The sequence below is a fragment of the Biomphalaria glabrata genome, chromosome 6 (assembly GCF_947242115.1).
Source record: "Biomphalaria glabrata chromosome 6, xgBioGlab47.1, whole genome shotgun sequence".
Lineage (NCBI taxonomy): Eukaryota > Metazoa > Mollusca > Gastropoda > Planorbidae > Biomphalaria > Biomphalaria glabrata.
This window is the reverse complement of record NC_074716.1, coordinates 11027647-11054505: the sequence shown is the minus strand read 5'-3', so window position 1 is coordinate 11054505 and position 26859 is coordinate 11027647. Positions and strand designations below refer to the sequence as shown.

Sequence of the window (26859 nt, the reverse complement as noted above, 5' to 3'; positions counted from 1 at the left end):
TATAAGAAAATTTTGCATTTTATTCCAAAATAAATCATTTTCTACAGTTAATATTTACAATGGCATACACTTACTTAAGGGATTTTAAATTTTATCAATATACAAAATGTATAACAAAATAAAACATTTTTTGTACTATTTTTTCATAAAATTTAATGTTTTTGATCTTGGTACATTTCTTTGTTTTACCTGTTTTACTTTTAATAGAGTTTTTATATAACTAGAAAAATCGAAACCAACTCTTTGGTACTGAACACTTCACATCCATCAGCACTTTGTTTAGACCATTTCATGACCTATATATAAACGCAAGAGTTTAACTAATACATAGAAACATATGAAAAAATTCTAAAAATTTTGCTGTGTAAAATTCGTACATAATATTTCATATTTATTTATTATATACATTATTGGTTAATAAATGATGGAAGGATGTATGCATGCTAACAATTACGTTGTCTTGCTGAACTAAATGTTAGATAGACCAATATAGATATCCAAAAGATTGTTGCTTCTATCCATTCTTTTCTGTTTAATATTTTTTAAAACATATCATGCTAGAAACTCTAAAAGGATTTACTACTAGTTTTACTGTAAATGAGAGACCGATTTCCTGTCTCCTGCCTGCACATTATATAAATATCATAATAAGAAAAAAATATTCTTATATACAAAAACAGAATAATGTCAACTCTGGGTTATTTCCCTTTTTCATGGCTTTCACAACCGATGCTACTTCAAAGAATAGAGTACAATCTTTGTACATTTTTGATACTCTAGGGCCTTTTAATAATTCTAGATCTCCTGAAACTCCAAAGCTATAGAATTCTGAACAGTGTTCCATACATCCTTACTAACAGAAACATACAAATCCAGCACCTTTTATGCCACTACAGCTCATACAGTACCCACTCTTAATGTGTTAAGATCAGTATGTCTTGACTCTCACTATATATTAAATTAAATACAGTTTTTATCTAATTATTTAAAAAAATAAAAAAAAGGTATACCATTGAGAGTATCGATCTCTGTACTTTTAGCATGTAAAGCCAATGGTCAACGCAAGTGCCATAAGACACGTAAGAATTTTCCAATTTTAGTTTCTAAATACATACTTTAAGTTTAATTTCCTCCTGAAACATAAATCTACACTTTTTAACTAAGTATTTTTTCAAATAATGCTTTAAAATATTCATTTCTTTAAGAATAAAAACATTTTATATGTTTAAAACATTGTTATTAAAAGAAAGAATATTTTTAAAGCTAACAATATATTTAACCTTAAAAATCCTAAATTTAGTAATACTTAAAGAAATTAAAAATAAATGACATTTTTTCCAACAGTTATGTACCTTTGAAGAGATGACCTTTCTGTTTTATATTTTTATAGTACAAAGACATAGAGAACTCTATATGCGTTTTTATAAGAAAATTTTGCATTTTATTCCAAAATAAATCATTTTCTACAGTTAATATTTACAATGGCATACACTTACTTAAGGGATTTTAAATTTTATCAATATACAAAATGTATAACAAAATAAAACATTTTTTGTACTTTTTTTTCATAAAATTTAATGTTTTTGATCTTGGTACATTTCTTTGTTTTACCTGTTTTACTTTTAATAGAGTTTTTATATAACTAGAAAAATCGAAACCAACTCTTTGGTACTGAACACATCACATCCATCAGCACTTTGTTTAGACCATTTCATGACCTATATATAAACGCAAGTGTTTAACTAATACATAGAAACATATGAAAAAATTCTAAAAATTTTGCTGTGTAAAATTCGTACATAATATTTCATATTTATTTATTATATACATTATTGGTTAATAAATGATGGAAGGATGTATGCATGCTAACAATTACGTTGTCTTGCTGAACTAAATGTTAGATAGACCAATATAGATATCCAAAAGATTGCTGCTTCTATCCATTCTTTTCTGTTTAATATTTTTTAAAACATATCATGCTAGAAACTCTAAAAGGATTTACTACTAGTTTTACTGTAAATGAGAGACCGATTTCCTGTCTCCTGCCTGCACATTATATAAATATCATAATAAGAAAAAAATATTCTTATATACAAAAACAGAATAATGTTAACTCTGGGTTATTTCCCTTTTTCATGGCTTTCACAACCGATGCTACTTCAAAGAATAGAGTACAATCTTTGTACATTTTTGATACTCTAGGGCCTTTTAATAATTCTAGATCTCCTGAAACTCCAAAGCTATAGAATTCTGAACAGTGTTCCATACATCCTTACTAACAGAAACATACAAATCCAGCACCTTTTATGCCACTACAGCTCATACAGTACCCACTCTTAATGTGTTAAGATCAGTATGTCTTGACTCTCACTATATATTACATTAAATACAGTTTTTATCTAATTATTTAAAAAAATAAAAAAAAGGTATACCATTGAGAGTATCGATCTCTGTACTTTTAGCATGTAAAGCCAATGGTCAACGCAAGTGCCATAAGACACGTAAGAATTTTCCAATTTTAGTTTCTAAATACATACTTTAAGTTTAATTTCCTCCTGAAACATAAATCTACACTTTTTAACTAAGTATTTTTTCAAATAATGCTTTAAAATATTCATTTCTTTAAGAATAAAAACATTTTATATGTTTAAAACATTGTTATTAAAAGAAAGAATATTTTTAAAGCTAACAATATATTTAACCTTAAAAATCCTAAATTTAGTAATATTTAAAGAAATTAAAAATAAATGACATTTTTTCCAACAGTTATGTACCTTTGAAGAGATGACCTTTCTGTTTTATATTTTTATAGTACAAAGACATAGAGAACTCTATATGCGTTTTTATAAGAAAATTTTGCATTTTATTCCAAAATAAATCATTTTCTACAGTTAATATTTACAATGGCATACACTTACTTAAGGGATTTTAAATTTTATCAATATACAAAATGTATAACAAAATAAAACATTTTTTGTACTATTTTTTCATAAAATTTAATGTTTTTGATCTTGGTACATTTCTTTGTTTTACCTGTTTTACTTTTAATAGAGTTTTTATATAACTAGAAAAATCGAAACCAACTATTTGGTACTGAACACATCACATCCATCAGCACTTTGTTTAGACCATTTCATGACCTATATATAAACGCAAGAGTTTAACTAATACATAGAAACATATGAAAAAATTCTAAAAATTTTGCTGTGTAAAATTCGTACATAATATTTCATATTTATTTATTATATACATTATTGGTTTATAAATGATGGAAGGATGTATGCATGCTAACAATTACGTTGTCTTGCTGAACTAAAATGTTAGATAGACCAATATAGATATCCAAAAGATTGCTGCTTCTATCCATTCTTTTCTGTTTAATATTTTTTAAAACATATCATGCTAGAAACTCTAAAAGGATTTACTACTAGTTTTACTGTAAATGAGAGACCGATTTCCTGTCTCCTGCCTGCACATTATATAAATATCATAATAAGAAAAAAATATTCTTATATACAAAAACAGAATAATGTCAACTCTGGGTTATTTCCCTTTTTCATGGCTTTCACAACCGATGCTACTTCAAAGAATAGAGTACAATCTTTGTACATTTTCGATACTCTAGGGCCTTTTAATAATTCTAGATCTCCTGAAACTCCAAAGCTATAGAATTCTGAACAGTGTTCCATACATCCTTACTAACAGAAACATACAAATCCAGCACCTTTTATGCCACTACAGCTCATACAGTACCCACTCTTAATGTGTTAAGATCAGTATGTCTTGACTCTCACTATATATTACATTAAATACAGTTTTTATCTAATTATTTAAAAAAATAAAAAAAAGGTATACCATTGAGAGTATCGATCTCTGTACTTTTAGCATGTAAAGCCAATGGTCAACGCAAGTGCCATAAGACACGTAAGAATTTTCCAATTTTAGTTTCTAAATACATACTTTAAGTTTAATTTCCTCCTGAAACATAAATCTACACTTTTTAACTAAGTATTTTTTCAAATAATGCTTTAAAATATTCATTTCTTTAAGAATAAAAACATTTTATATGTTTAAAACATTGTTATTAAAAGAAAGAATATTTTTAAAGCTAACAATATATTAAACCTTAAAAATCCTAAATTTAGTAATACTTAAAGAAATTAAAAATAAATGACATTTTTTCCAACAGTTATGTACCTTTGAAGAGATGACCTTTCTGTTTTATATATTTATAGTACAAAGACATAGAGAACTCTATATGCGTTTTTTATAAGAAAATTTTGCATTTTATTCCAAAATAAATCATTTTCTACAGTTAATATTTACAATGGCATACACTTACTTAAGGGATTTTAAATTTTATCAATATACAAAATGTATAACAAAATAAACATTTTTTGTACTATTTTTTCTTAAAATGTAATGTTTTTGATCTTAGTACATTTCTTTGTTTTACCTGTTTTACTTTTAATAGAGTTTTTATATAACTAGAAAAATCGAAACCGACTTTTTGGTACTGAATACATCACATCCTACAGCACTTTGTTTAGACCATTTTATGACCTATATATAAACGCAAGAGTTTAACTAATACATAGAAACATATGAAAAAGTCTAAAAATTGTGTTTTGTAAAATTCGTACATAATATTTCATATTTATTTATTATATACATTATTGGTTAATAAATGATGGAAGGATGTATGCATGCTAACAATTACGTTGTCTTGCTGAACTAAATGTTAGATAGACTAATACAGATATTCAAAAGATTGCTGCTTCTATCCATTCTTTCCTGTTTAATATTTTTTAAAACATATCATGCTAGAAACTCTAAAAGGATTTACTACTAGTTTTACTGTAAATGAGAGACCGATTTCCTGTCTCCTGCCTGCACATTATATAAATATCATAATAAGAAAAAAATATTTTTATATACAAAAACAGAATGATGTCAATTCTGGGTTATTTCCCTTTTTTATGGCTTTAACAACCGATGCTACTTCAAAGAATAGAGTACAATCATCGTACATTTTTGATACTTTAGGGCCTTTTAAATATTCTAGATCTCCTAAAACCCAAAGCTATAGAATTCTGAACAGTGTTCCATACATCCTTACTAACAGAAACATACAAATCCAGCATCTTTTATGCCACTACAGCTCATACAGTACCCACTCTTAATGTGTTAAGATCAGTATGTCTTGACTCTCACTATATATTACATTAAACACAGATTTTATCTATTTATTTTAAAAAATACAAAAAAAAAGTTATACCATTGAGAGTATCGATCTCTGTACTTTTAGCATGTAAAGCCAATGGTCAAAGCAAGTGCCATAAGACACATTAGAATTTTCCAATTTTAGTTTCTAAATACATACTTTAAGTTTAATTTCCTCCTCAAATATAAATCTACACTTCTTAACTAAGTATTTTTCAAATAATGCTTTAAAATATTCATTTCTTTAAGAATAAAAACATTTTATATGTTTAAAACATTGTTATTAAAAGAAAGAATATTTTTAAAGCTAACAATATATTTAACCTTAAAAATCCTAAATTTAGTAATACTTAAAGAAATTAAAAATAAATGACATTTTTTCCAACAGTTATGTACCTTTGAAGAGATGACCTTTCTGTTTTATATTTTTGTAGTACAAAGACATAGAGAACTCTATATGCGTTTTTATAAGAAAATTTTGCATTTTATTCCAAAATAAATCATTTTCTACAGTTAATATTTACCATGGCATACACTTACTTAAGGGATTCTAAATTTTATCAATATACAAAATGTATAACAAAATAAAACATTTTTTTGTACTATTTTTTCATAAAATTTAATGTTTTTGATCTTGGTACATTTCTTTGTTTTACCTGTTTTACTTTTAATAGAGTTTTTATATAACTAGAAAAATCGAAACCAACTCTTTGGTACTGAATACATCACATCCTACAGCACTTTGTTTAGACCATTTTATGACCTATATATAAACGCAAGAGTTTAACTAATACATAGAAACATATAAAAAATCTAAAAATTGTGCTGCATAAAATTCGTACATAATATTTCATATTTATTTATTATATACATTATTGGTTAATAAATGATGGAAGGATGTATGCATGCTAAAAATTACGTTGTCTTGCTGAACTAAATGTTAGATAGACTAATACAGATATCCAAAAGATTGCTGCTTCTATCCATTCTTTCCTGTTTAATATTTTTTAAAACATATCATGCTAGAAACTCTAAAAGGATTTACTACTAGTTTTACTGTAAATGAGAGACCGATTTCCTGTCTCCTGCCTGCACATTATATAAATATCATAATAAGAAAAAAATATTTTTATATACAAAGACAGAATGATGTCAATTCTGGGTTATTTCCCTTTCTTATGTCTTTAACAACCGATGCTACTTCAAAGAATAGAGTACAATCTTCGTACATTTTTGATACTTTAGGGCCTTTTAAATATTCTAGATCTCCTAAAACCTAAAGCTATAGAATTCTGAACAGTGTTCCATACATCCTTACTAACAGAAACATACAAATCCAGCATCTTTTATGCCACTACAGCTCATACAGTACCCACTCTTAATGTGTTAAGATCAGTATGTCTTGACTCTCACTATATATTACATTAAACTCAGATTTTATCTATTTTTTTTAAAAAATACAAAAAAAAATACCATTGAGAGTATCGATCTCTGTACTTTTAGCATGTAAAGCCAATGGTCAACGCAAGTGCCATAAGACACGTAAGAATTTTCCAATTTTAGTTTCTAAATACATACTTTAAGTTTAATTTCCTCCTGAAACATAAATCTACACTTTTTAACTAAGTATTTTTTCAAATAATGCTTTAAAATATTCATTTCTTTAAGAATAAAAACATTTTATATGTTTAAAACATTGTTATTAAAAGAAAGAATATTTTTAAAGCTAACAATATATTAAACCTTAAAAATCCTAAATTTAGTAATACTTAAAGAAATTAAAAAGAAATGACATTTTTTCCAACAGTTATGTACCTTTGAAGAGATGACCTTTCTGTTTTATATATTTATAGTACAAAGACATAGAGAACTCTATATGCGTTTTTTATAAGAAAATTTTGCATTTTATTCCAAAATAAATCATTTTCTACAGTTAATATTTACAATGGCATACACTTACTTAAGGGATTTTAAATTTTATCAATATACAAAATGTATAACAAAATAAAACATTTTTTGTACTATTTTTTCTTAAAATGTAATGTTTTTGATCTTAGTACATTTCTTTGTTTTACCTGTTTTACTTTTAATAGAGTTTTTATATAACTAGAAAAATCGAAACCGACTTTTTGGTACTGAATACATCACATCCTACAGCACTTTGTTTAGACCATTTTATGACCTATATATAAACGCAAGAGTTTAACTGATACATAGAAACATATGAAAAAATTCTAAACATTTTGGTGTGTAAAATTCGTACATAATATTTCATATTTATTTATTATATACATAATTGGTTAATAAATGATGGAAGGATGTATGCATGCTAACAATTACGTTGTCTTGCTGAACTAAATGTTAGATAGACCAATATAGATATCCAAAAGATTGCTGCTTCTATCCATTCTTTTCTGTTTAATATTTTTTAAAACATATCATGCTAGAAACTCTAAAAGGATTTACTACTAGTTTTACTGTAAATGAGAGACCGATTTCCTGTCTCCTGCCTGCACATTATATAAATATCATAATAAGAAAAAAATATTCTTATATACAAAAACAGAATAATGTTAACTCTGGGTTATTTCCCTTTTTCATGGCTTTCACAACCGATGCTACTTCAAAGAATAGAGTACAATCTTTGTACATTTTTGATACTCTAGGGCCTTTTAATAATTCTAGATCTCCTGAAACTCCAAAGCTATAGAATTCTGAACAGTGTTCCATACATCCTTACTAACAGAAACATACAAATCCAGCACCTTTTATGCCACTACAGCTCATACAGTACCCACTCTTAATGTGTTAAGATCAGTATGTCTTGACTCTCACTATATATTACATTAAATACAGTTTTTATCTAATTATTTAAAAAAATAAAAAAAAGGTATACCATTGAGAGTATCGACCTCTGTACTTTTAGCATGTAAATGCCAATGGTCAACGCAAGTGCCATAAGACACGTAAGAATTTTCCAATTTTAGTTTCTAAATACATACTTTAAGTTTAATTTCCTCCTGAAACATAAATCTACACTTTTTAACTAAGTATTTTTTCAAATAATGCTTTAAAATATTCATTTCTTTAAGAATAAAAACATTTTATATGTTTAAAACATTGTTATTAAAAGAAAGAATATTTTTAAAGCCAACAATATATTTAACCTTAAAAATCCTAAATTTAGTAATACTTAAAGAAATTAAAAATAAATGACATTTTTTCCAACAGTTATGTACCTTTGAAGAGATGACCTTTCTGTTTTATATTTTTATAGTACAAAGACATAGAGAACTCTATATGCGTTTTTATAAGAAAATTTTGCATTTTATTCCAAAATAAATCATTTTCTACAGTTAATATTTACAATGGCATACACTTACTTAAGGGATTTTAAATTTTATCAATATACAAAATGTATAACAAAATAAAACATTTTTTGTACTATTTTTTCATAAAATTTAATGTTTTTGATCTTGGTACATTTCTTTGTTTTACCTGTTTTACTTTTAATAGAGTTTTTATATAACTAGAAAAATCGAAACCAACTCTTTGGTACTGAACACATCACATCCATCAGCACTTTGTTTAGACCATTTCATGACCTATATATAAACGCAAGAGTTTAACTGATACATAGAAACATATGAAAAAATTCTAAAAATTTTCTTGTGTAAAATTCGTACATAATATTTCATATTTATTTATTATATACATAATTGGTTAATAAATGATGGAAGGATGTATGCATGCTAACAATTACGTTGTCTTGCTGAACTAAATGTTAGATAGACCAATATAGATATCCAAAAGATTGCTGCTTCTATCCATTCTTTTCTGTTTAATATTTTTTAAAACATATCATGCTAGAAACTCTAAAAGGATTTACTACTAGTTTTACTGTAAATGAGAGACCGATTTCCTGTCTCCTGCCTGCACATTATATAAATATCATAATAAGAAAAAAATATTCTTATATACAAAAACAGAATAATGTTAACTCTGGGTTATTTCCCTTTTTCATGGCTTTCACAACCGATGCTACTTCAAAGAATAGAGTACAATCTTTGTACATTTTTGATACTCTAGGGCCTTTTAATAATTCTAGATCTCCTGAAACTCCAAAGCTATAGAATTCTGAACAGTGTTCCATACATCCTTACTAACAGAAACATACAAATCCAGCACCTTTTATGCCACTACAGCTCATACAGTACCCACTCTTAATGTGTTAAGATCAGTATGTCTTGACTCTCACTATATATTACATTAAATACAGTTTTTATCTAATTATTTAAAAAAATAAAAAAAAGGTATACCATTGAGAGTATCGATCTCTGTACTTTTAGCATGTAAATGCCAATGGTCAACGCAAGTGCCATAAGACACGTAAGAATTTTCCAATTTTAGTTTCTAAATACATACTTTAAGTTTAATTTCCTCCTGAAACATAAATCTACACTTTATAACTAAGTATTTTTTCAAATAATGCTTTAAAATATTCATTTCTTTAAGAATAAAAACATTTTATATGTTTAAAACATTGTTATTAAAAGAAAGAATATTTTTAAAGCTAACAATATATTTAACCTTAAAAATCCTAAATTTAGTAATACTTAAAGAAATTAAAAATAAATGACATTTTTTCCAACAGTTATGTACCTTTGAAGAGATGACCTTTCTGTTTTATATTTTTATAGTACAAAGACATAGAGAACTCTATATGCGTTTTTATAAGAAAATTTTGCATTTTATTCCAAAATAAATCATTTTCTACAGTTAATATTTACAATGGCATACACTTACTTAAGGGATTTTAAATTTTATCAATATACAAAATGTATAACAAAATAAAACATTTTTTGTACTTTTTTTTCATAAAATTTAATGTTTTTGATCTTGGTACATTTCTTTGTTTTACCTGTTTTACTTTTAATAGAGTTTTTATATAACTAGAAAAATCGAAACCAACTCTTTGGTATTGAACACATCACATCCATCAGCACTTTGTTTAGACCATTTCATGACCTATATATAAACGCAAGAGTTTAACTAATACATAGAAACATATGAAAAAATTCTAAATATTTTGCTGTGTAAAATTCGTACATAATATTTCATATTTATTTATTATATACATTATTGGTTAATAAATGATGGAAGGATGTATGCATGCTAACAATTACGTTGTCTTGCTGAACTAAATGTTAGATAGACCAATATAGATATCCAAAAGATTGCTGCTTCTATCCATTCTTTTCTGTTTAATATTTTTTAAAACATATCATGCTAGAAACTCTAAAAGGATTTACTACTAGTTTTACTGTAAATGAGAGACCGATTTCCTGTCTCCTGCCTGCACATTATATAAATATCATAATAAGAAAAAAATATTCTTATATACAAAAACAGAATAATGTTAACTCTGGGTTATTTCCCTTTTTCATGGCTTTCACAACCGATGCTACTTCAAAGAATAGAGTACAATCTTTGTACATTTTCGATACTCTAGGGCCTTTTAATAATTCTAGATCTCCTGAAACTCCAAAGCTATAGAATTCTGAACAGTGTTCCATACATCCTTACTAACAGAAACATACAAATCCAGCACCTTTTATGCCACTACAGCTCATACAGTACCCACTCTTAATGTGTTAAGATCAGTATGTCTTGACTCTCACTATATATTACATTAAATACAGTTTTTATCTAATTATTTAAAAAAATAAAAAAAAGGTATACCATTGAGAGTATCGATCTCTGTACTTTTAGCATGTAAAGCCAATGGTCAAAGCAAGTGCCATAAGACACATTAGAATTTTCCAATTTTAGTTTCTAAATACATACTTTAAGTTTAATTTCCTCCTCAAATATAAATCTACACTTCTTAACTAAGTATTTTTCAAATAATGCTTTAAAATATTCATTTCTTTAAGAATAAAAACATTTTAGGCCTAAGCTATGTTTTTTTTTAAAAAGGATTATTTTTTTTTTGTTTTAATAACAAAGCTTATTTCAACTCGCTCTTTTTGTCTCTCTGGTAAAAAGTTTGTAGGCATTATTTCTCCCACACCCAATCTCGGATCAAGCTTTGATTAGCACACTTATCTCCTTCACCCGAGATATTTTTTCAAGTTAAAAAATTATGTAATTATGTGTTAACGCATTGTGTGTGAGTGTTTGTGTTATGCTAGTGTCTCTGTGTGTGTTGTGTTTTCAAAATGTAGCAGCTTTTAATTTTGTGCCATTTTTACTAGCAATAAGCTATCAGGAAATCTAAAGTGTATTACATTTAGAATACACGCTGTCGACTATTTCCAACTGTGTAAATTATATCTAATTATTTTAAACTGAGAGAGAGAGAGAGAGAGAGAGAGAGAGAGAGAGAGGAAAAAAAACATATCCGGACAATTCACACTCTGCATCAGTAACAAGATGTAATCTGGCTGCTCACTGTCCTTCTCTGATCTGACCTAAATAGAGACCGCGATAAAAATCTGAAAACTCCGTGTACTTCACTTTCCATCAGATAACAGACAAAAGAGAAAGATTATAGTCTATACCATGCACAAATTAAAGAGTACCGTACTTCTGGCTAGGTTTTTATTTGTAACTATTACAATGGCTATGTTAGAAAATGTGCTAAAACTTTTAAACGATAGTTTTTAGATGAAGAAAAAGAAGAGAATTAGAGCAAAAATAAACGTTATAATTAATTTTATTAACACAATTCATGTGAAAAAATAATAAAAAAAAAAAAAATAAGCCGAATAAAACTAGACTGACTGTATAGGTGTCGTAGGATATGGACGAATTTTTCTGGGAAGCCGTATTCTCTTGCTATTTTTCATAGTGATTCTCGGTGGACATTTTCAAACGCTTTCTTAAAGATACGAAACTGACCGTTAGCCGTTGTTGGTAGACTTTGTTGTATGATATTTCGAAGAACGAAGATCTGCTCTGCATGTGATTTGCCTCTTCGGAAGACTGCTTTTTCTTCTCGCCTCTTATCTACAGACTGTTGAAGCCGTCTCAACAAAACAAGGCTGAAAACTTTTCCCGGGACAGAGAGGAGAGTAATGCCCCTCCAGATGTTGCAGTCTGCCAAGTTGCCCTTTTTTGGAAGCTTTACAATCACTCCTTTTTGCCAGTCCTCAGGGACTTTTGAAGTTCGCCAACAGAGATTTAAGAGATCAGTCATTCTGTTAGCAATGCACTATCCCCCGTGTTTTAGCATTTCTGCTGACACCATGTCATTAAATGTATTTATTAGGCCCTAATTTAAAATACATTTATCAGGCCCTAATTTAAAATACATTTATTAGGCCCTAATTTAAAATACATTTATCAGGCCCTAATTTAAAATGCATTTATTAGGCCACAAGTTGGAAGTTTTGGGGCTAGGCGCAAATTTGAAATGTACATCTAATTATGAACGATTGGGTAGAACATTTAAAGCTTCTGAATACAGAGATTGGAGAATGTCAAACGGTTAGAATATCTTTGTGATGTTCAATCCCAGCATTCAAATTGGTCGGCTGCGAGCTACATTTGAGAAACTAAGACATGACAGCTCTTTCTTGAACATCCTGAATGAAGGTACTGAGTCAGGTCTGAGTCAGGTAAAGATCAATGTCAGGAGACGGTCACTCGTTTTCAGTTAGGATCAACGTGACACAAAAGCAACCAGAGAACATGTCATTGGTCTACAGTCTACAGTATACACCGGGACTCATCTTGTGAAATGAAGTATAATACACTAAGGCAATTGTATTCAAATATAATTTTGAATAGCTTTTAAATAGCTCAACTTTTATGCTTATGTCATGCTCAGAGCGCCATGGTCCAATCTGATTTTATGACCAGTGGGGAGAGGGGGGTATCTGGGAAGTTTTCCGTGATGCCTATAGGAGCTCAGTAAACACAATTAAGCTCGAGTAGAGTGTTGAACCTCGAGCCCCCTTGATAGGGCGTACTTAGCCTCTCGGCCACACATCTATTACAGCGATCTACAAACTACGACTTAAAATGCTACCGACATAACAGGAAGTTATTTAATTGTTACCTATTTTTACCCAGTATGCAATTTGTTTTGAAAGAAGATGCACACAATTTTTCTCTGTCTCATTTTTACAAGATCTTTAATGGTAAGTTTTTTTTTATAGTTTTTATTATTTCTCTGTAGCTTCATCGAAGCCATAATTAAAACATATAACACTAAACTATATGGGAGGAAAAATATGACAAAATCTTAATCTCCGTTGTAAATTGTGTCATTAGATTTTAAATAACATTTCTGAAGTATCGAAGTTGTTTTTTAGAGGCCCCAGAAAGGGGAAAAGACGCTATTAGTTGTTGTTTTTTGTGGAATGCCTGTCCGACCGTCAGTCAGTTCCGTTTAGATCTCGTAAACTAGAAAAGATAGTAAAAATCTGACAACATAATATTTTAGACCATTCAAAGTTGTGATGCAACGGCTACTTTTTTTTTTCTGAAAGCAAAAAATCTAACTTTTTAAATCACTTATGCAAGCAGTTTTTTTTCATAAAAAAATACACCACTTTTTTGCACAACTGTAAAAGGAGTGGCAATTCTATTTGTAAATCCCATTGTTTATAACATTTTAAAAATAGTTTTGCATATTTTACAATGTAGATTTATTAACTAAATATGTTTCTTTTGTTAGACTTATAGACGGAAACGGTATAACATTACGCTGTCTTATTCAAACTTTGACTACCACCTAAAGCAAAATATATACGTTGCCGCTACCTTAGCCATCTATTTGTCTCGGGGAGCACTTAAAGATCCTCCAGCGATGTCCGGGGCGAAGCCCCGAGCGCCAAGCATTTTTTCTGCATTTCTAAGCTTCTGAAACTCGTTCTCCTTAAGTCTAGCTTGTACAAGTTCTAGTGTTACGAATATTAAAGGTCAAATAAAATGAAATGATGAAGAGGTGGGTCATATCCGAAGCGTGAGAGACAATCGAGGCAAATGAGCAGTGTTTTTAATACGCCCCCAGTTTAGTCTTTTTATTTTCAAAACTAGTGTTATGTATATAGCCTAATTTTATAACTGTTTTGTAGAACCAATAGGACTGTCAGGCTCCATGTCCATCCAGCAATGTGATCTGTTGAAGAGCTCCTCCAAGGATGGCTGCCTGGCCGTGCGGTTTGCGCGCTGGACTGTCGTTCGGATTTATCGACGGTTGAGGGTTCAAACCCTGCCCGCTCCCATCCCCCGTCGTCCTGCGGGAGGTTTGGACTAGGAAGTAAATTATCTTCAACTCTGAAGGAACATCCGAAACATGTAAAACATTTTCCTTCGTTCTCAGCTTGTGTCGCCTTCAACGAATTTTTCTTTCCGTAGTAACAAGAGTCCATGACAGTGTTAAAATATAACGGGGTGGGACGTTCCGATAATGAGAACAATATTTCTCTATACTATAAAGCAGAAAGATCTAAAGGCCTATCATTATTAGAATATTATAAAGTCTATCTATACTATAAAGCAGAAAGTAGTATGTGTGTCTGTATGTGTGTGTTGTTTTGTTGTCTATGTTGTTGTGTGTGTTGTGCGTTGTTGTGTGTGTGTAGTTGTGTTGTTTTGTGTGAGTGTGTGTGTGTTGTTGTATGTTTTGTTGTGTTGTGTGTTGTGTGTTCTGTTGTGTGTAATCATAGTGTAATGTGTGTTGTGTTCTGTGTGTTGTGTGTGTATGCTTTATGTATGGTGTGTGTGCTGTGTTGTGTGTTGTGTTGTTGTATTGTGTGTGTTGTTGTGTTGTGTTGCCACTTTTGTTTCCAAAAAATAGAATCTGAATTCCAAAAATAGAATCTTTCAGTGTTTCTTTGTTTGGATGAAGACCAATTGCGTATTTGTTACGATATACAAAATGGCAAGAAATAAAAAAATAATAGGAGGCCTAATTCGGTTATGACACTCCAAGCTACACATTCATTTCTACTCATTTATTATTAGTATTATCGAAACGACTCTACACGTCTTGTGAGAAACAAAGAAAAATTTAAATGACCAAAAAAAAAAAACAACACAACTATAGCCTAATCTAAACTCAAATAGATCTAGAGCTATATTTTCTTGGCATATTGATATAAAATTAGTAGGCCTATAAATCATATAATACAGATCTAAATAAATAAATACTATTGGAGTCATTCTTTAATAAACTATTTGAATTACCTGACTACCAACTGGGTATTTTTTTATTGACAAAATACAATGTATTTTATAAGCATTTATTAAAAACAAAAGCAACAAAAAATTAAACGTTTGCCGCAACTATTCTAGATCTATAGTTGGATTCTAGTACTAGATAAAAAAAAACAAAGATGCTCAAGCTAAGTGTACTAAAGATGGAAGCAGCATTGTCCAATACTAGACGAGGAATGTTCGATCAACATCTAGCGCACGTAGTTCTGAAGATCATCTTCGTGTTCAATTTGGATCATTCAGTGAGAATCACGTCAGCGGAGACGTTTTGAAACGTCTTAATCAAAAAGTTTTTAATCGATATTTTTTTGCAGACGCCTCACACAAAAACGGTATACATTAAAAAATATCCTTATTAGTAGATGATGCGAAGTCTTAAGCGTACAATATTTTAACTTTTTAAACATTGAAAATGCCATTTCACTGGGTGAATATTCCAAATTTGATTGATAACTACAATTAACAGACAACTTTTAAATTTTACCCGTGTAAAATAATTTGAATTAATTCACCCCCTCCCCCCCTCCCCCCAAATGGGGTGCCCCCCCCCCACCGCAGCTTGAGGAAAGCTGAAGTAGTTTATGTGAGTTTCTAATGAGCTTGTTGTCCTAAAATCAAACTCATCTGTAGAGGGCGTCTGTTCTGTTCACGCAAAAAAACGTCAATAGTAGGATGGTATGTTGCTTGGGAGAAATTGGTTCGTACAGCGGTAGAAACTGGGTAGGATCTAGAATCATGTTGAAGAGGCCCTAATATGTTTTCTTTAAAGAACCTTTTGAATCGATCTTGCTGCTAACGTAGAAACGTTCTACTTGGACGATAAAACGACGTCAAATAATTAATAACTTAATTTTTCTAAAAATTCGGTAATAAAGTGGTTTAGAGCTTAATCCAAGTCCGAATATTAGTTGTCGGAGAAAAAACTTGTACAAACTTTTTACCACAAAGACAGAGTTGATATAAGCTTTGTAAAAACAAAAACCTATTAGGTACACTTGTACATAGTAACTATTATGAACAATTTTACAAACTAAGCTGTTTTGTACACTTGTACAAACCAACCTATTCTGTTCACGTATAGACCTTAACAAATTCTTCGGATTTACCTTTTTCAGTTCCTTTCTTTTTTTTTTTTCATTTATGCTTCTTCAGATCACGCCTACATCAGCGTACACTAAATGTATCAAGCCAGAAACTGGAAAAACAAAGTATGGAAACTCGTGCACTTCTAATTCTCAATGCTTGACAGAATATTGCAGCAATTCCAAATGTTCTTGTCCAGAAGACTCTTTCCTTGATGCTGAAAGTGGTCTATGTGTTAAAGGTAAGGTCTTGTCATAAAAGTGTAGAAATAAGATTATAATCTAAGATTATTTAAACCTCTATGAATGGATAATAACTATTGTTGTAACTGTATTGGGGAGCTAATCAATGGACAACCAACTGACACATATAACACAATCAATTTTACGTGCTGCATACTTGTCAACTGTGTCAATGGACAAGGGACAGGTCTGGTTTGAACGTTACACGCAATAATCACACAAGATTGGTCATGTAATCGAAAACTTTCTGGAGAAACAGAGACAGAGTGTGTAATACAGTGAGTCCTAGACAAAGGCGGACTGGGTGTCAAAATAGGCCCGGGCATGTCTCTGCAATCCAGCCCCAAATTACAACACATTTCGTCAAAATCATTCTTCAAAGTTTCATGATGTGACGAAAACTAAACTTACCTAACATAATGCATTTCGCCTGCATGGTTAGCTATAGGAAAAATTGACTTCATGATTTTTTAAAAACTATTTAGTATTACCAAATGACACTTGAAATAGGATCTTTTAAAGTGCCTTGCGTCATGATTCTTATCCGCCAATTCTTTACACATCTTTAATATGCAGTGACTTCGTTTATAAGCTCCTAGGCTTGCGTACAAGACAGAATACTTACAATATACACCCATGTCAACTCTTCATCCTCAATTCTTTTGTCCGCACAACTTACAAGATCATCTGTTGCTTTCTTAATAGCTTGTATCTACATCTTGGAGTTGGCTACACACACACAATGTTACATGGTCTCAGAGCATCACGTTCATTGGTTTCAAAGAAATCTAATATCCTTGTAGGAAAACAAATACTGTCAAGATTGTTTTATATTTTAGTAGTCTCTTTATATTTCGGTTTAAGTCTACATCTTCGTTGTCTTGACATTAGTGTTTCTTCCTTGGGTAACGTGGCTTAATCTCCAGGAATAAATGACGTTGTCTTTTTGTTCATTCATAGACGCTTGACATTTAACAACTGTTGTTGATATTTATAATTTCACTTTTTTTTCAAAGGATTCCAGTAATATTTGCTTTCTAAACTTTTTTATGCTTGTGCTTCTTTTTGCATATTGACTCTAAATATTTTTGGCCGCTTTCGCTTTGTTACACTGCTCAAGATAATAATGTGTAGGCCTAATTGTGAAGGAAATCTCATGCGATAACTCAACCATAACAATAACAATTCGTATGTGACTAAATATTCCATCTATAAGAGTGTTAGCGATCTTATTGGTCCCTTTATAGGCTCATCCGAATAAATTCACAACAACGTGAACTTTATAGGAAATATAGGCCTCATGTTGCTTGCTAATCGCTTAGTGTGTAGGCCCCTATAAGGGATGAAGTCTATAAGGAAATATAGGCCTCATGTAGCTTGCTAATCGCTTAGTGTGTAGGCCCCTCTAAGGGATGAAGTCTATAAGGAAATAGAGGCCTCATGTAGCTTGCTAATCGCTTAGTGTGTAGGCCCCTATAAGGGATGAAGTCTATAAGGAAATATAGGCCTCATGTAGCTTGCTAATCGCTTAGTGTGTAGGCCCCTCTAAGGGATGAAGTCTATAAGGAAATAGAGGCCTCATGTAGCTTGCTAATCGCTTAGTGTGTAGGCCCCTATAAGGGATGAAGTCTATAAGGAAATATAGGCCTCATGTAGCTTGCTAATCGCTTAGTGTGTAGGCCCCTATAAGGGATGAAGTCTATAAGAAGCACTGTGTACGGTTGTAGGCTTTTACATTATTTCGGAAAATGTGTAAGATGAGTTGCACTAATATGTATACACTGTAGCGACTGTAAATCACGACGCTTTGAGTGCTTCTTTTATAAAATAATACTATAAAATCTTTTGACTATTTAATACAAGTGTTAGTGACATCCATGCGGTTCGTTCACTGTCCCTACCGGCCCAATTTGGTACCGGCCCTTCGGGCGTTTGCCCGAATGCCGATATAGCCAGTCCGCCCCTGGTCCTAGAGTAAAGCAATACTAGTCCAGGATGAGATAGAGAGACAGTAGATTTTACTATAACACTACGATGATGTACAGCAACGGTTCTCAACCTTTTGTAATTGTAATTAGTGTAAAAATAAATGTGTTTTTTAATTAAATTGCTAACAAAAAGTTTATCTTTATGACTCTGATTTATTAACTTTTCTATTGCGTATTCACCATATTCACGTGCAAAGACTTGTGTGACAATTCGAAAGTACGGCGAAATATGAAGGATGATATAATAAAATCAACTGCATTGCTACACATTTGTAAATACTCCAACATTAGTTGGGAGGTTGGATTCTTTTGGAAGTCTTTGTAAGAGCACAATGAATGTCATCTTCAGCATCAAATCAACTTATTTATTTAGACTTAATAACAGGCTGGAAAACCTTTCTTTGCAAATTTGCAAATGGACGAAATGGACGAAGAAGGCGCAACACAACCCCAAATGAGACAAACACGTGATCCAGACTTGTGTCACTGCCATTGAAAAACAATCATTTTTAGCTGCATCGCTTTTGATGACCTCAATAAACTCATCTTGAGATGTCTCTGGAACATCTTCAACTTTGACTTTTAACAAATGTTAACAAGATGTCATGTAGATTTGGAAGTTTACATGCTTTTGCAAAATGTTCTTTGCCATAAATTACCTTTTTAGTCGGTCTGTCAGATTCAATGCCCATTTTCCTCATAGAAAACAGATAAAGGTAACAAGGTATGTTTTAATTTCATCCCGTTTTATTTGCCAAAGTTGAAGTTTCCATTGGACCAACGGATATTTTCAAACAAATCAAGGCACAATGTATTTGATACTTACAATGAAACATTTAATTATTTAAGGTGACAAAGGTCGGCTATTTTCTGCATTTTTGCTTTCTGGTTAAAAAAAAAAAAACTTCTCGAAGATTAAATTTAAAAAAATTAGAACTTTGCATCTCGACAACTACCTCACTTCAATGTGAACTAGCGGAACACGTTGAACGCATCAAACTCAGTACAAAGTTGTAACTATCGATGGAAAAAAAGCATGTCTACCTTTAAAAAAAACTAATTAACTCATTACTTTTTTTAATCCTTTGGTAAAAATATATCTCTTCTTCAATATGTCACCCTCAACATCGTTTCATAATTTATAAGAATAAAATCAATATGAGTGATGTCCCTTTGTTTTGTTATTACAAATGAAAATGTATAGGTCTACCAACTATGGTTCCATTAGGCTTGTTAGAAATGACAAAAAAAGTTGATAAATAGACTAAAAAAAAACATTTTACGATGGTCTTAGGCGACCCCTGACATATGGTCATTCGACCCCCGAAGGGATCGCGATCCACAGGTTGAGAACCCCTGATGTACAGTGTAGCATTCGTTCAGAGTTGACAATCTACTTCCTAGTCCATGCCTCCCGGGGTGTGCTAATATGTTTATATTACGTCATTGTTTGTTGTGAATGTTTTGTGAGAAAATAACGAACAGGAAGTGACGAAATAAAAAAAAAGATATTCTTCTATGTCTACTTGTATAAACACACAAAGTCTCTGTTATTAATATTGTTATTATTAATTAATGTCTACAGTATAGGCCTATTGTTTATTTATCTTTGATAACAGAACACGGGGGATGGCAGGGGGGGAAGGTATGAACCCATTGAGACTACCAAGCGGTAGTCCAGCGCACATACCACCCCAAACCATCCAAACATAAGTGTGGATTTCTTAAAAGAGTTACGATTCTCTACTAATCAGGCCTTTAGTAAATATTGCTTAACAATGTAGAAAATGTTCAACTTTAAAATCCGAAAAGAAAATCTTAATCGACCATCGGCGGACAATGGTTAATCTTGCCCTGCATGTGGCAAAATATGTAGGTCAAAGCTGGGGCTGCGTAGTCACTGGAACTACTGCATTTCTCATTAATCTTTGGACTGGAAGACCAGCCTTATTATTATTATTATTATGTTAGAAATGAACGAGTAGTCATTCTCTGGCGCTGCCAGGGTCGAGTTTCGCTAAAGAGAAACAAAATTCATCGTAGTCGTATTATTATTATTATTACATTCAACTCTGAAGGAACATCCGAAACATGTAGAAGCATCCGAAGCAAAAGTGTTTTTTTTAATAGGTTAACATTTCCTTGACCTACATACAGCTTTAACAATCATCAAACACCGCCAGATATTTATATTCTCTGGTTTGTATTGCGTCTAATCAGTGGCGTAGCATCCATGGCGCGAAGGGGTTCAATGAACGCAGACCACGACCATTTAGGGGCCCACACCCGATGGTGCAACAACCATGGGGCCAGGTTCGGATTTACCTCTATGCAACATAAGCTCTAGCTTAGGGACTCCAAGAAACATTTAGTAGTTACGGTACATACACTATCTGGACTTATATGGGCCCCCATATCTCAAATAGCTTAAGGCCTTTTCAACTCTAAATAAGGTACTGCATGGCGCTTAGGGGTGTCTTATCGCCTAGTCTCATGACTAATGACCATTTGTGGCCTACTAACTATGTAATTTAAAAAAAAAATGGTTAAAAAATTGAATAGTTTCCTTAAAATTTCCTGAACGTCATATCAAACTTTATATTAACTTCAAAACATTGACCTGTGTTTTCACCTAGAGTCAGTGTAAGGAACTGCTTTCATCAGCTAATATTGTACTGTGGTGACGGTGCGTGGGTGGTGATGAATGGGTCCCATACTCCCAGTCTTTCTTTCTTTTTTCCGCTATGTTAATTAAACCGGTGATAGTATTAGGCCTAACTTTTTTTATGCTTTTTTTTTAAAGTGAGCATCGTTTCTTTTCATTACCAGAAATCTAGATTTAGACTTAAAATTAGATAATAATCAAGTAAAAGAAACATCCTATTCTGTTTGTTACTTAGGGGAACGTGAAAGCTACTTATTGTGACTTAATTGGGGAGGAGGTTTAGGCCTATAATTATTTTTTTAAAGATAACAGCGATAATTACATTTATCATGAAATAGTGTTGTTCACTTGAATGTCTGCCTTGTCGTCTGGTATGTGCACTAGAAAGTGGTTCGGATGGTCTCAGGTTCATACCCTGACACAGCAGCAATGTTGTTTGTCTTCCAATCGTATCGTCAAAAAAATAAAGATAGGCCTACTAATTACTTAATTTCATTAACAAGCTGGCCAAACATACAGACACCATGAAAGACTGAGAACGGTGGATGATGTAAACAAGGGACACATTGAAAGAAGTAGACAATTACTGGCTGAAAGTAATTCATCGCCTAGTTAATGTTAGTTTTAACTTCATAGCATGCAACAACCTTTCATTTAGCGGTCATCGCGAAGAGTATCGTTTAGGTGACACAAATAATGACAATGTCTTAGCGTAGCCTACATACATTCATAAGAAAAGAAAAAACACAAGCCTTTACCTCGACCCACAGATTCAAAATAATAGACAAAAATAGCAAAAATACTAAAGGATGTCCAATCTGCGTCATTTTTCTTTATCACGGTTGACAGCGCTAAAAAATAATTAAAAATTTATTAAATTAACATTAATTTCGGAAATATTTTTTTTTAACTCCGATGGCGAACTACCCAAATAAATGAGTCATTTGTAGGTTTTCATATTTGTGAGAACCAGAAACCTGAAGAATTGACTGAAGAAATAGTCTTAATTAATAAAATACCCCCATCTTTCTTTAAATTACTTACGATGCCAATATGAGCGGACAGTACCAGTACAATAGCCTTCAGGTATTGTTTCAACAAAAGCAGCCAATTGCGCACTATGTTCACTGTGCTAAACAGTGTGCTACTTATAAACATGGTCTTAAACGATTCTGTCAGCTGTGCTCATGAACTTGCATTGGAATGTCTTTTTGTTAAAGTACCGATACATAAAAACTACTGGATTTCTTTGTCACACAAAATATTTGTCATACGGGGGGAGGGGCCCTTCAACATATTCTTGAACCCGGGCCCACGGGTACCTTGCTACACCCCTGAATCTAATGCAGTCATGCTTCTTTGTAGCCTAGTTGTATTCACAAATACAACCATTTTTGATGATCATCAGATTATTTGATGCGAATATTTTCCATGTAGAAGTATTTTAAAAGATCGTTATAGTGGTTAGTGTGTTAGTTTACTTTAGTGGTAAATATTTTTTTTTAATTATAAAGTTTTTAATTAAAATGCGATATATTTCTATATCTATTGCGATATATTTGTAATGCCAGTATCTAAGGGAGTTTACTCTTTTTAAAATTAAAGTTAAAATATTAGGAATTTAATCGAATAGATCAAGTCTAGATCTAGGTCTATATTAATATTTTAATTCTAGATCTAGCTCCTCTTTCGTGATCGCAGATGAGGTCATTTGCATTCTCATATCCTATGAACTCGAAGATGAATGTAAAGTCCAATCCTCGCTTTAAAACCCGGCCGCTTACGTGGCATGGGTGGGTTAGTCACAGTTAGTGAAAGTGGCACTTAACTTAAGTGGTTAGGTGACGTCTACTTAGCCAAGGCTTTGGCTTTAGCCTAGGCCTAGGTAAGTTGCAGATATGAGATACTGGATAATGATAATGCCATTTAATATCACTTAGCCATGGCTATGGATTGGCCTGCTTCTTCTCTCACTCATCTGACTCAGCTTTTTGTTGGTTCGGTGCTCTTTCACGCTGGCAACTCTTCTTGGTGTAAACAAACGCCGAAATATAGAGCACTGAGAATGAGATTCATAACAAACGAATTTGAACAATTGATTAGAGTAAAACGCTATAATATAGTATATAGATCTATATTAGACTATAGGAAAGGCCCATCAGTGAAATGGCATATAAAGCAAACACCTCCCCGTAATTTGTATCCATTCTTATTTATTTCGAAAGTAACTGCAGAACTATTACATTGGTATTTCAAAGACTCCATTTTTCTACATTTTCCACATAGTCACTTTTGTTTTCCCTCATAAAATAAAGCATAGCTGAAGGTCAAAGTTGGCATGTATGGAAATTTCCATTGTCAAAACGTTTCCGGATAAACGAGACTAGGTCCGAACTTAAGGCGATTTTAAAGCACCAATGGACATCGGTTGAAAAAATTAGCATATTATGCTTCTAAATAGATGAGGAAATAGTTAGCTAGAATAGCCAAGGCTATTCATTCAGCTGAAAAAAAATGATTATATGGATGTTCATGCAAAATGACCTTTTAACAGAAAATTTTTCAGTGAACACCCCTATAATAAGCTTAAAAAGCCATTAATGATAATTTAGTGACTGATTTAATCTGTTTTTCATCTGGCGGTCCATTTTCGTTCCATCTAAAATGTTTCTCTTGCAGCCTTTAAATGTGAGAGCTCTCCAACAGTCTCTCTCAGAGGCCATCTGCTGCCGCAACTTTCCTCTATGCCAGTGAGGGTGAAATGGTGCCTCAGTTGATCTTTATAACATTTATAGGTACAGGAGAGGGGGAAATGGGGGGGCAACTCTGTTTTGAGTCCTCCTTTTTTTTAACTGGCTGGTTAATCTCTTGTTACTAATTAATGATATTAATATGTGTATAAATGTTTAAAAGAAGTTTAAAAGAATCTAGATCTAGTCTATATTTATTATTATATCCTTAGATTTTAGATCTAGTCTGTCTAGTGTTAGACTTAGACTTTAATTAAGGCTTAAGATCTACTAATCATCTACTAATACTACTAATAATAACTAATAGTAATATTCTATGTAGTTAGTTATACACGTAAATATATTGATCTAGAATTAGGATCTAGAATCTAGATCTAGTCTAGGTCCACATTTTGAATTTAATAAACCATTTGATTTGATTTAATTGTCATTGTAAACTAGCTTTCACTTTAGATTTAGACTTAACTTAGGCATTGTTAACCTTAAACTAGATTTAGACTAGACTCCTTTAAAAACTAAAATCAAGAACAGTCATCATGAAATTGCTCTGGCTATTTATCCTAATAATCACTAAATGCACACTAGCTGAACACAGAACTAGATCTACCTTTGTCAACAATAAACTTAAAAAGGAAACAACAGTCATAATCAATCATCACACTTTAGAACAATGCAACTTCAAAAATAACCTAACATACACATCTATAACATTAAAGAAGATTACCCATCACAAATGGAAGTTCTCAATCAGACACAGCAGAAATAAATACCTATCACTGTTAATATTAATAGCAGGAGATGTAGAGTCAAATCCAGGGCCTAGATCTAAAGATAGATGCAACATCTGCAAAAAAATATGCACCCTGAAACAGAAAGCCATTCAATGTGACACCTGCGATGAATGGTACCATGCATCATGTCTCCATATGAATACACCTGTGTATTATGCCTTAGGCAACAAAGACGCATCATGGCACTGTGTACCGTGTGGGTTACCTCAGTTTACATCAGGACTGTTTGATTCCTTTGATGCGGACACTTCTAACCCATACAACATCCTAAACACCATCCCGAACCAAACTCACCAACCACTAGCCAGATCCACTCCTGTTAAACCTAAATCTACTAAAATTAATACAACAGCCTCACTAAACAAACCTACTAAAGAAGTAATACCAAAATACCTTAAAACCTTAGTTATAAATTTTCAAAGCATTAGGAACAAAACAGCAGACTTAGAAATTTTATTAGAATGTGAGAAACCAGACATAATTGCAGGAACAGAAACTTGGCTGCATCCTGAAATTTATAATGCAGAAATTTTCAATAGTAATTATGAAATTTTTAGAAAAGATAGGGCTGATAATCATGGAGGAGTTCTTTTAGCAATAAAAAACACTCTTATAGCAGAAGAAATTACCTTACCTAACTCAAAAAATGTAGAATCAACATTTTGTAAAATTAATACCACCTCAACATCCCTAATAATAGGCAGCATTTACAGACCACCAAATTCTAGTTTAGAATACATGCAGGAACTATGTAATCAGATTACTACACTTAAAGAGACAAATAAAAATGCAGTTTTTTGGATTATGGGTGATTTCAACCTACCTGATATAAATTGGAAAACACTAACCATAGATAAACACCAAAACCTTAAGGACATAAATGAGCTTTTCATAGAAACTTTACACAACCTAAGTTTAGATCAAATCATTAAAAAGCCAACTAGATTAAACAACACATTAGATCTCTTCTTAACCAACAGACCTGGATTAGTAGTTGATTATGAAATTATCCCTGGTCTATCAGACCATGAGGTCATAAAAATACACAGTCAGATAAAAGCAGTAGCCAATACAAAACCCAAAAGAAAAATCTTACTCTGGAATAAATGTAACCTAACACAACTACACCAAGCTGCACTAAACTTTCAACAAACATTCTTATTAGAAAAAGACATTAACCAACCAGTCGATGACCTCTGGAATTTCATTAAAAACCATCTTAAAAGCATTATAGAAAATCATATACCAACTAAATACACATCAAACAAAATAAATAAATGCTGGTTTAATAATAGACTAAAGAAGCTTTGTAAACAGAAGGAAAACCTCTATAGAAAATTTAAAGAAACTAATGCAGAAAAGAGTTTACAAAAAGTATATAAAAATTAAACACTTAACCCAAAAAGTAAGAAGACAGCTGCAGAGTGAATACATAAACAATGTAATATCTAAAGATAACAACAAAAACCTAAGGTCATACATTAAGTCTAAGAAAATGGAAACAACAGGCGTAGCGCCATTAAAAGATGAACATAACATAATACATAATGATAATGAAACTAAAGCAAACATTCTAAACAAATACTTTGCATCAGCATTCTCAGCCCCAGGAGACAAAGACATATTACTGAATTTGAACCAAGTAGACAACATAGAAGATATAGTAGTACAAGAAAATGGAATTCAAAAACTATTAGCCAACACCAAACCAAATAAAGCTTCTTGACCTGATGGTATTCCAGCTAGATTACTCAAAGAACTAAGTAATGAGCTAGCCCCAGTGTTCAAAATACTCTTTCAGGCTTCACTTAACCAGGGCAGAGTACCAAAGGACTGGAAAGAAGCTAATGTCACCCCCCTATTTAAAAAAGGAGAAAAATCTGACCC

The 26859-nt window shown here is 31.6% G+C and overlaps 1 protein-coding gene across 7 annotated transcripts in view; it reads left to right on the top strand.

Moving 5' to 3' along the window:
- Positions 1 to 13085: 13085 nt before the first annotated feature.
- LOC106075062 (fibropellin-1-like) overlaps positions 13086 to 26859 on the top strand; it is a 51222-nt gene continuing 37448 nt past the window's right edge. For 4 of the 7 annotated variants that reach the window (XM_056032242.1, XM_056032241.1, XM_056032239.1 and 1 more), the window contains exons 1-2: positions 13087 to 13370; positions 16606 to 16777. In XM_056032242.1, the coding sequence (XP_055888217.1) occupies positions 13326 to 13370; positions 16606 to 16777 (217 nt within the window). In that variant the 5' untranslated portion in view covers positions 13087 to 13325. Of the gene's footprint in view, positions 13371 to 16605; positions 16778 to 26859 lie in introns of all 7 variants that reach the window. The other 3 variants (XM_056032240.1, XM_056032243.1, XM_056032238.1) reach the window with 2 other exon arrangements.